General features: G+C 41.2%; 1 protein-coding gene across 1 annotated transcript in view; it reads left to right on the plus strand.

The window, feature by feature from the left end:
• Positions 1-597: 597 nt before the first annotated feature.
• The window catches only part of cicb (capicua transcriptional repressor b), a 35,293-nt gene continuing 23,873 nt past the window's right edge, over positions 598-12,017 (plus strand). Inside the window, exons 1-2 of the mRNA XM_079468643.1 lie at positions 598-1,425; positions 6,981-10,834. Coding sequence (XP_079324769.1) covers positions 7,099-10,834 — 3,736 coding nt within the window. The 5' untranslated portion in view covers positions 598-1,425; positions 6,981-7,098. The remainder of the gene's footprint in view (positions 1,426-6,980; positions 10,835-12,017) is intronic.

The raw sequence follows: 12,017 nt of genomic DNA on the forward strand, positions 1-12,017 counted from the left end.
ATGGCGCTGAAGTATCTTATTCTGTCTGCAACAGCGATTATGTAACGGGTTTTGGCATCACTGAGAAAATTCACACGAACGCTCATTCCCTAAACGTCGAAGTACGTCTCTATGCGTCAATATGTCGAGAAAAATGAATTTCCATACTTAGCTAAATTGAACGCACGACGAGATGGAGCATTATTTGCATGACTTTGTAAATCAATGTCTGAGCCTCCACGGTGTTTCCCGTTTTAAAAGCACACTACTTGTTTTGCACTGTGTCACGGCCCAGTAGTTTATATTGGTTTCATCCGTCACTGGTATGTTGTCCTACTACGCATCGAGCATGGGGTTATGCGAGTACGTCAGGCCACGCCCCTGCCGTCCAGCTGGTGGCAACATGGGCGATGACTTCATCGCTGAGTTTGATCATTGGCTCGTCGACGCTCTCCCTTTGGCCAATCGCGCGCCGGTGAGATGACGTCACCCCCAAATCCTACAAGGATTGCATGGATGGGGCGGGGCGCAAAGGCACATACGTTAGAGACAGCCGGATAGCGCGCAGTGATTGGTCCTCGCGCGCGAGGCGAGGGGCTGTTGCTGAGAGAAAAGAGAGGCAGAGTGGAAAAAATCGTAAGCGAGAAAGTCAACAGTGTCCGTAGTAGACGCATCCCGTATTCACGAGCAGAGTGGTGGGAAAGTGGGAGAAATAGTCAGAGACGTGAGGTTAACCAGTTCGACGTAATTTTGCTCGTCACTTAAAACTAGATATTTAAATATTTATTTCGAATTTCTATACATTATTTGAATATTGCAGACAGTATCGAAACGTACGACGTGTTCAGCTTGGAAACACTTGTAGCTTAAGAGAAGTGTAAAACTTTAGTCATTTAAGGGTGGCGTCTGTGGTAAACATGCACCTTTATTTAGGGAGCGAAGACTCGTATTGCGTTATTGGCCAGCGCTTCTTGAACACTGCCCTTGTGCCCGCCCACACCCTGTTCCTATGGTTCCCAGCGCACTCATTGGATACTGTAACTTTTGGAGTGAGAACCGGCTTGCTATCTTCTTTCATTCTGATTGGCCCACGGCGCATGCCACTCAGGTGGAATATTCCACCGAGAAACGCCTCCGAGTTTGTGCTGTCACATCCATAGGTTACTGTATCTGTCAGCGCGCTCTGATTGGTCAGGCGGGCCAGCTGTTAGTGGTTCATTCACCATTTTGTGACTGTAGTGAAAAAGGATTCGTATAGTTTTTAATCCGTGTCTGAGTTGATGTAGGGAGGGGGGCAAAGACGTTTAACGGAGGACCGACATAAAGTGAAATCCCCGACAGAAAGAATACATGGACGGACGTCGCACGCCACTTCAGGCGAAACGAGAGACCCCATCTGCAATTTGCGCCGTAAATTCATCGGATAGCACGTATTTTCCTGTTTTGGTGAGTTGTTATCACCCCAAGGGGTCCGCTGCTAACGGTAGTGGCAATTCGTATTTAGAGATGTCTGTGTGCGGAACGTGTTTTTTGCAAAAGAGAAACGGAGTGCAAATTACCTCACTGCAATAAATATCAAGGAAGAACCTAGAAGTAATAGGGAGGGGGTGGGGTGCAGAGTTAAACTTTGTCAAATGTTTAAAAGACATCGTTTAAGCTTTTGAGTCATTTGTCAGTTATCCCTTCCCGAAATGTTGCACGAGTTTGAGCAACTTGAACGGAGCAGATTGGCACTCATCCGCGGCGTTACGCACTGGAAGGATTACGCGAGTTCAGCTCGAGGAAGGATCGCGCCGCCTATAATACTACCGAATAATAACGCGCAAAAACAAACAAATGAAGACTTCACTCACTAAGAGATCGTTTGACTTGGGCATACTTCACTCGCTGTCATCAGCTTACTTTCTCGTGACCTACCAGAACGGCGCATAAAGGTGGATCATGTGCAACTTTTGCTGCGTGTTCGTCGTTATTGACATGAACAACAATTTGCATAGTGTTTTGCACGTTCGCGTGCGTGTGTTTTTACACGTTCTAAAGCTTTCTTTTGTTCTCTTATAATGTCCTTCTCGTCTTATTTTGCGGCTCACAACACCGACTGTTGCGAGTCCTTGGCATAGTACTACTCCCGTGACATTGCGAAGCACTGCGAGTGATAGTACTACCACCGGCGGGTTCCGTGCGCAGTCTGACGGTATGATTTTCACGCTTGTGCATTATTTCTACGGCCCGCCTCGTAGTCCGTACATTTTCGGAATGTGTGCTTTTAGACTATGTCTCTTAGAGCCTTTGATGTGAAAAGCAGTTGTTTTTTAATCATTATGTAATAAATATTTTAAAAGTATCGTTCAGTGTTCACGGCCTTCTTGCCCAGAGCTTGGCACCAGTGGATTTTTAATGTTGTCTGAGATTTTGTCATGAGATGTGTGGTATCTTCAGAGATGTATCTTGTCTGAAATTCATGCACTTTGCTGTTAGAGAGTGTCTCGGTTGCGAGATGTTAAAATCATGTAGCATTATATTGTTTTAACTGGTTCACAATAGATTATTTTACTAGATTTGTACAACTGAGGACCTTTGCTCTTTTGGTTTTACAAATGTAATTCCTTGTGTGACTGATTTGGTGAGGTGCTGAAGGATAGGTTGTTGTTTTGGTCAGCATTATTCCTACGTCATTCAGTCCGTGTACTGCTTAAGCGTCCATACAGCTCGATGGCTGGCACGCACTTGATACACACGTTGACAGTAAAGCCTGTAAAATGTTTAGGTACCGATTTCGAAGTGTGCGAAGGCTCTTGGAGTGGATTTTTAGGAGTGTGTGAAGTGTTCGACAGCTGATCTTCAAAGAGTGTGTTATGTGTCCCTGATCTCCCTGTTGTGCGCCCATCTCTTGACTTTCTTCTATGTTACATGTTTTTGCTGTTTCATGTGTGTGACTGTAACATCCCCTTGGTGACCCACTTTAGATCCAAATAAAGCAGGTAATATTGTGGGAAATTCTCGGGTTTGGGAAGGAAGTCATTGCACCCATGCATGCCCGAGCTGCACGACACTGCACTGCTGCAGCCCTGCACCCTCCTCCTGCATGCCCCAGAATGCACATTTGGAGAACAATTTGTGAAATTAGCACATCGATACGCGAAATCTGCGTGGATACGCAGTGTGTTGCTTGAAGTGTGCAGATGCTAAATTGAAAAAAATTGCATTGTGTTGTATGGCATGTTGCACCGTTGTGTTTTTTTCTCTTTTTGCATGTTTATTTTACTTCGTAACACTGCGGTGAAGCAGTGCACTGTAAGATATATTTCCCAATTAAATCCGAGTGGTGTGACAGGCTGGCATACTGGCATCACAACTACAGTATGTGTCATTCTGTGTCTCCCTTTTTGTTACCTAGTTGCACATCAGTCTCAATGTCTAAATAAATATATATATATGCATAATTGAGATTTAGATTTTTGGTTGAATGTTGGTTAAAGCAAAGTCTTTTAAGCAAGCAGTGGCTCCCATGTAATGACAACTGGTGCGCTGTGAGAAGCGTATGTGTGTGTATGTGATGTGCATAAGCTTTGCGTTGCTTTGTGTCGCACATAATAAATACTTTGGATTAAAAAAAATCTTGATCATAATGCCTTAAAGACCAAAATTCTGTTTCAACCAGGGTGAACTGAAATAGTTCTTGCCCAATTAATTTACAGTAATAAATGCACAGACTCATGAAGGTAATGACTATTATCGAAAAAGGAAAAATGCTTTGGTCAGGTCTTATAAAAGGGAAGTATATGTTATTAATTCTGAAATAAATAATTTGACCTTTTAGGATCAAGGAGGCCATTCAGTGACAGGTGAAGCCATCTCCATTTATCAATTTAAGTGAGTTTCTTCTGTTTAAGTACAGTAAGGTCGAAATGTGTAGAGGCATTTTAATGTTGGGGAGAATCAGGAGGACGTGTGTTACGGCCCTGTTCTCAGAGACCTGTATATTACACAGAGGCTTCTCAGAGTATGTGTCTGGATTGAATTTATATGGTTAACGTCACAAGTTTCTCTTGCTTTAGTTGCACCTTTAATACAAGTATCAAGGTAATAGTCAAAATGCTGGCTTCATTTGACCAGCTGAAGGCACATCCAGAGGAGTCAGACCTGTCACAGTCACGCAGACTTTAGATCGGATAGAAATAATCGACTGGAGTCAATTTTGCATTTGTTGTTGCATGCTTTATTGATATAATTTCTCAATATATTATCATAGCTATTTTAAGTTTACTCATAATTAAACATATAGCCAATTGTTGAAATTGTCTATTCGATCCTTTGGTAATTCTTTTATAATTTACTTGCACTAGAATATTATATTTTCGCAAATAAACTATATACTATATTAATGTATGTATGTATACTAATGCTTAATATTTTGACAACTTTATGATGTGCAAAGAATTGCAAAGCTACATTTCATACATTAGATATGTAAAAAAATCTGAAATATTTATTTAAAAGCAAAACTTGTCTATGCAAAATACCATGGTTGAAAACTACGTCTAGAGCTGAGATTATAGTTTTATGTTACATTATAAATGTTTCAAAGTTTTCAAGTTTGTAGATTGTGCTGTGTGACGTTGTCTATGGGGTTGTCAGTTTCCTGAGCAGGAATTTCTAAAAGCAGCTGGGATCTCTGAATTTATGCAAGCTTAGCACCACATTTTAACAGAATGTTTAATCTTCATGGCTGATGAGGTTATCCCATTAAGGCATATTATTGATGTGATACATTTCTGATCATGGTATTATTTGCTTTAATGTATTGATGCAATAAATAAATACATTTAAAGCCATAAATAAATAAAAATTACTATACTAAACATTTTATATTAATATTAATAAAGTTAAGACAAATGTAAGGATCATATTGGCACTATGTCAGTAACTTTGCTTATCATATACCAATGATAAAGAAGACAACTTATTTTCATGGTTTGCAAAAGATTGTAATACACTTGAAGTTAAAAAGTGGCTTGCAATATGTTTTTATGCTTTTGTAGAAATTATATATCAGCCTCACATTTACAAGTCACATATCATTCAATTTTATTTTCACATTAAGACTGTATAAATTATTATATCAACTCATTTAATCCAAAATATTAAACATGGGCGACCCCGAATATAACGAGTAGAAAAACGACTAGGGTAATGTAAACACTGCAATACACAAGTGACTGCGTACTAAACTTACGCCACTGATTTCTATATATCACTGTTATGTGCGATATCTGCTCCTGATCTCCCTGTTGTGCGCTTGTCACTCGTCTCATTTCAGTGTTGCATGTTTTTGCTGTTTCATGTGTGTGAATGTAACATCCTCTTGATGACCCACTTTGCATGTAATATAAATGAAAATGGAAGGAATGGATGTTCTTTTTGAACTGGAATTGCCATATATTGCTAATGAGCAGAGCCGTTGGATTGATCATGTAGTATTACAAGTCATAATATATTAGCAAAAATATTAAACAATATTTCCTTAACACAAAACAGAAAGCAAAAAAATAATTTCCTGTGTCAGGTGTGGGCCCTTTTTGCCGTTATTTACTTCAAATGATTTCTTTTTGACTCTCTGTCCAAAATAAAACTTCCATTTTGTTAAAAGATTGCCAGGAGTCTTTGACATAATAGCAAGTGAATAGGGGAATATATGTTAAATTTAACTGAGGACAGAAACAGCAAAATTTTATTTGTTCATATAACAGAAAAACTCCCCAGCTGCTACATAACTGATAATATTATGTTATAAAATTTACTCTGAATTTTGGCTTGATTCTTGTTAGTTTAAATGCTGACTCATATGTTGGATTTTAAAGCATCTGGTGAGCAATTAAAATAGTTTGTAGCGATTCCCAAAAGAACACACTTTGAACTTTGACCCTTCACAAAACCATCAGAAATGTAAAGAATAGTGTATTGTTGCATTTGTGAAAATCCAGAATTTGAAATAAACCACAGTAATGTTGTCTGCGTAATATGTCTTGTATTATTGAGCAAGAAATGTCACTTCATTGCAAATAAACAGTTCAGGGTCATTATGGACAGAGAGTGGGTGTCTCATGGAATGACTAAAAGAAATCCCCGATTCTCCTTTTAAAGCCATCTCTCACAGGAAAATCCTCCGCATGTATTGTTTGTGTGGGAGTGTCTCTTTGCACGTTTTTTTGTGAGTGGGTGGGAGTGTGGAATAGTAAAGAAAGTGAGAAATTGAGTGAAGGGGAGTGTGATTTCACACACGTGTTTGAATACGAATGAATGAGGACTGGTTAGTAAGCAGCGACGGGTGTAATATGTGTTTATTTGTTGGGGAATCAAAGTCTGATTTTCACTATGATTTTAATAGCAGCATGACAGTGCATACTAAAAAAAGTAGGCCTGTGTCTGTTTTATGTGTATTTGTCAAATGTACTGATGGAAGGAGGATGATGAGGAGGATGGGAGGAGATGCACACAAAAAGTTATATGATCAGCTCACTTTCTAGACATTTCCGATCGTTGTACGGTCGAGAGCATGTCATTTTCATAACATAAATATAATGTTAAATGTCTGGCATATGCAAAACGCATAAGGTCTGCATTCTTTGTCTAGCCGTTTCTGTTATTTTCTGTTTAAACCATATATTATTTTTAAGTATGGTTAGTTGACAAATCTACCGTACATGTGTCCTATGGTGTCCCATAGCAATAGCTGTTAATAACATATTATTTTTATATGATTAATATTTATATTTATAATGTAAATCATATGAGAGATATTGTTGCTGTCACACCATTACGACACATTAACGGTATATTTGTCAACTACCCATACCCAAAAATAATTCTAAAAGAATAAACTAAAGTAAAAGTGACAGCCCAGCACATTCATATACTTATAGCATCTTCCCAAACATTCTATGATGACAGCTGCTTGTAAATCTATCTTGTCTTCCTGATTCTTTTTCTTTTTGTTTCAGGTTTTTATTTGTGAGTGAAAGCAGTACTAAAAACAACCTTGAAAGAGCCCATTAAATGTTAGAAGAAAAGAACCACAAAAGAAAAATAGAAATCATCTAAAGTTGCCAAACTGAAAAGATGAGGCCTCCCAAGAAACAGAGAGGACGCTCTCCCTTATCGCCAAGAGGAAAAGGAGCAAGAAAACGTGCATGCAAGCTTGATGGACATTCAGGAACTACACAGTCCGCACTTTCACCCCAGAAACACGCTCCTCCTAAAGCAGACAGCGGTCAGGACAAGCAAATCAAGACTAGCAACATCCCAAACAGGGTGGGGCTAAGAGAACAAATAAGAGAAAGGACAGTGGAAACACCGAAAACTGAGGAGAACATTATTATAGCGAATAAGACAAAAAGCCCCAAGAACATGAACACAAAAAGTTTAACAGAAAACACAGACTCAATGAAGAATGCACTTGAAAGCAATGCACATGAAAATTTACACAGTAATAGCACAGACGTATGTATTACAAAAACACAAAACTGTACTAGCACAAACAGTAAAGGTAGCAACCAACATGCAAACAGCACCGCTAGCAATACACAAAACACAAATACCACAGCCAATAGTTTAAATAAAAGCAACTCTATCGGTGCCAACCACATTTCCACAACACCTTCCAGTCGAAAAACAGCCACTTTCAAAGCCAGGGTGCCCAAGAAGAAATACATGTATGAACATCAAGCTTCCAGTACCTCCCCCATTGGTTTAACCCTGTCAACAGCTCCACTCACACTTTATAGGAACCATCTAACTTCATCACAAACCCCCATTACTCAGAACAGTACTGCTGTGCTCAGAAATGATGTGGCTAAAACAGATCGGTTCAGTTCTGATCTGGAAATTAGTAGCAGTAAAGAAATAGTAAAAATGGCAAGCACAGAATCTCAAAAAGGAGATGAAACTTTGGGTAATTTGTTGAAAAGTGAAATGCCTTCTGCAGGAGAGAAGGTAGTTCAAACAGTGGAAGCAGATGGAAATGGGGAGCAGGCCCCAAATTCGGTGCGCTCATCATCTACAGACACAGCCAGTGAACACTCTCTGGATCTAGAGGTACTTGAGCCCTCTGGCATGCAGCTAAGTTCGGGCAGTAATGTAAGGATGTCAAAAAGACTGACGGTTAACAATCCAACCCTGCCTGTACTGAAAATTGAGCAGGGAGGCTCTTCGGCAATAGCAGAAGCTCTAGCTAAAGGACTGAAAAACCAAAGAGTGCTAGCACGAAGGCAACCAAGATCTAATGTAAAAGAAAGCGAGAAGCCAATCAAGGAGTGTGTATTTATTTGCGGTGTGGTGCGTGGGTCCAGTAGAGAGCAGCTGAATGTAGAATTGCAGGTTAATGGAGAGAGGATGCTGCTCTCATATCCATTTCATACATTAGTAAGTCGGCCACACCAACCCATTGACCTCGTTTTAGACGCCCCACCCCCAGGCAATGAACCTGTGGAGGTTGGGACGCACGTTTGTGTGCCTTATGGAGGAGATAAAGTTAAAGAGTGCTTCAGAGAAGGTGTGGTGGCTCAGGTGGACTCTCAGTCAGGTGTTGCATGCCCCTACATGGTGCTTTTGCAGGAGGAGATGGAGCAAAATAAAGAGAGGTGCAGGAGTGAGGAGGCATCAAGTATTAAGACTATATGGGTGGCCCGCCAAAACTTGCGTCTCCTTGTTCCGCCATGGGATGGGGTTATGAAAGAGAAAGAACGAGAGGAGAGAGAACACATGGAGGAGATGGAGGTGGAGCAGGAACTTTGTCAGTTAAGCGAGGGACTGGATTTGGGAACTGCAGGTCTACTCAGGGAGAACAGCAGATTCCCATCTCCAGGGGTTCATCACTATGAAAGCACACATCTTTCATCTTCCACTTCACCAGCAGTTGTAATGGTAGCAAAAAATATGGTTAGTATAGCAGCTCGGAGGGATAGTGAGGGATCAGGGAATAGGGAAAGAGTTCAAGACAGGGAACATGAGCGAAAAAAATTGCAGACCCCAGAGGTGGACATGGAGGTTTTGCAGCTTAACATGGCACCACTACGAGAAGTTGGAGGATCCTTAGTCTCAGGGGGACCTAAAGGGGGGGCTAATCAGCACAGACAAATTCTTTCTAAACCTCATGGGCATTCAAGTCCCCTTACAGTGGTGCGAGGCATCTCTGGGTCATCTTTAGGAAGTCCCCATCCAACCCCGTCACCTGCACTTTTAGGGTCTGATGGAGGGATCTCTCACCATGTGCCACCCTCTGTGCCTCCTTCCCCTAACTCTAGGGGATCTTTGACACCTCTGGAAAAAACTCCTACACCTTCACAGACCTCCACCCCTATTCCTGGGAGTTCTGCCTCATCTTCTGCTTCTTCCTCACGATCAAGGACTCCTTTGTCAGCTAATCAACAGAAATACAAGAAGGGAGATGTGGTCTGTACGCCTAATGGAATCCGTAAAAAGTTCAATGGGAAACAGTGGCGGCGCTTGTGCTCCCGGGAAGGTTGCATGAAAGAGTCCCAGCGTCGAGGCTACTGTTCCCGCCACCTTTCCATGCGCACCAAAGAAATGGAGGGAACAGTGGGAGAAAGAGGAAGTGGAGGAGGTGGAGGGAGCAGCTCAGGGACGGTGACCCCGTCAGATCTGCGGGGTCGTGCTAGCAGTGAATTTGATTGGGATGAGACTTCAAGGGACAGTAGTGAGACAAGCAGCCGGGGTACTGACTCACGGCCACGTCTTGGATTGCCATCACTACTTGCTCAAGATTTCTCTCGCTTTGACTTTGATGAATGCGAGGCTGCAACAATGCTGGTATCCCTGGGTAGCTCAAGGTCTATAACACCCTCCTTTTCACCTATATCAAATCAGTCCCCATTCTCACCTACACCTTCCCCATCTCCTTCACCACTTTTTGGTTTTCGCCCCGCAAACTTCAGCCCTATCACTGCCTCCCCAGTCCTTCCTCCCCGCCGCCACAGACAACCCAGTGGTACCAACACTTGTACTGCAAAACACGGAACAGGAGGTCTAGAGAGGGACAAGGACAGACAGATGTCTGGTATTGTGCCATCCTTCCACACCAGTCTGACCTTCACCGTACCTATGAGCCCAGGCAAACGCAGGACGGATGCCCCACCTCCCTCAATTTCACTGTCACAAGAATATGTGAAACCTGATCAGGAACAAATCAGTCATGACCCCTCACTTGTAACAAATGTCTGCATCATAACTCCTCAAACAACTACTGTCACATTCCCCCAAAGACTTCCTTCAACCACTGCCTCTTCCCCACCAGCTTCTCCCCTAAGCTTAGAGTCAGGTTCACAACAAACAGCTCATCAACCTTTGAGGGACTCTCCAGTAATAGTGAGAAATCCTGAGGTTCCTCTTATAAAGTTTACAGAACTTCCACTGGCTAGAGTTGCAGAGGTGGACAGGACCAGTTCCACAGAAAATAACCAAAACGGTGTACAGTCGGTTACAGGACTACAGGTTCCTGTACCAATCAATGCTGCTTCAACCAATGGACCAGTTTTACTTCAAAACCCCACCTCAACTCTTGTTCTAGTGTCTACTACCGCTTCCATCCCAAACAGTGCTGGTCTACCCATGCAATCCAGCGCCACCTTGGCCTGCATATCAGTGCCTAGCCCTGCCCCAGGGCCTGGTCTCATTGGTGCAGATTGTGGAGGAGGACAGGATAAGAATAGTCCGGTGATGGTGCAGCAACCTGTCCCCTGTCATCCGGCTCCTACTGCGTTGCTGCCGCTCATACTTCCTACAGAGACCCTGCATCCTGTGCCATGCAAAGACATCATCATGGGGCGGCCTGGAACTGGTAAGAGAATTCTATATTTACATTTAACACAAATACCAGTAATCCAATGGTGACCCTCAAGACTTATTAAAGTTATTGTGTTGTTTTGATGTTTTGTTTTGAAAACACAGCAGAATATGCCACATCATATAGATTCAAAGAAGGTTTAAATAAAGACATTGAAGAGAGACCTTTGTTGTTTTTTTTTGTTTGCACACCACAGAATGTCAAAGCAGATTTCATGTTATTTCGAAAGTGTTTTGAAGACTGTGCTATCAATTTCAAATGTTTTTACTCATTATTTGAAGTACCACAGAAGACTACAAATTGTAGCTTGACACATCTATTTAAAGCATGAAGGTCTAAAATGCAAACACTGTGATACCAGTGAAGACATTGCTAATGAAAAGGCACTGTGAGATCAACATTATGCTGGGTGCAACAAACAATTAAATGTCAAGCATTTATACTTAATTCATAATATTACAGTTGCAATATTTTGTTGTAAAAAGGGTTACATAATTGGCCAAAGTGAATGGGATATATTCTAAAATCTAGTATAATTATGAATTCAATGTTTTTGATCGTCATACAAATAATCATATTAGTATGCTGTTTGATTCAAATGGTTTGAATATATCAATCCACAGTCCCTTCCACTATCCAGAAAATTATCCTCTGCTCCATAAGAACGAAGAAAAGGTCAGAATCAATGTCTGACCAAATTGTTTTTTACAAAAAAAAGGCAAGTAAAATTATCATGCAGGAAAATACAATGTGAAAGGGAATCCTTGCTTTTTCAGTGCAAAATTTAGAATGAAAATTTAGACCTGTTTGTGGTTACCATTCTTATAAAAACTAAATAAGAACAAATAAAGCACATATTAAATATAATCTGCCTCATTCACACATCAGGTCACATTTGTTAAAATTTGGAAAAAGCTTTCCTGTAGCTCAGTGGTTAGAGCATGGCGCTAGTAACGCCAAGGTCATGGGTTTTATCCCAGGTGATTGCACATACTCGGATACAAATGTATAGAAAAATACTATGTAAGTCGCTTTGAATAACAGTGTCTGCCAAATGCGTAAACGTAAATGTAAGGGACCTGAAGTAACATATTATATTAGATAGACCCAGAATTTCTTCCTATGGCCTTGCATGATGACAGTTAAACCATATAACTGACCTTGTCACAGGCATCGA

Source organism: Barbatula barbatula (assembly GCF_947034865.1).
Source record: "Barbatula barbatula genome assembly, chromosome: 12".
In the NCBI taxonomy this organism is placed as follows: domain Eukaryota; kingdom Metazoa; phylum Chordata; class Actinopteri; order Cypriniformes; family Nemacheilidae; genus Barbatula; species Barbatula barbatula.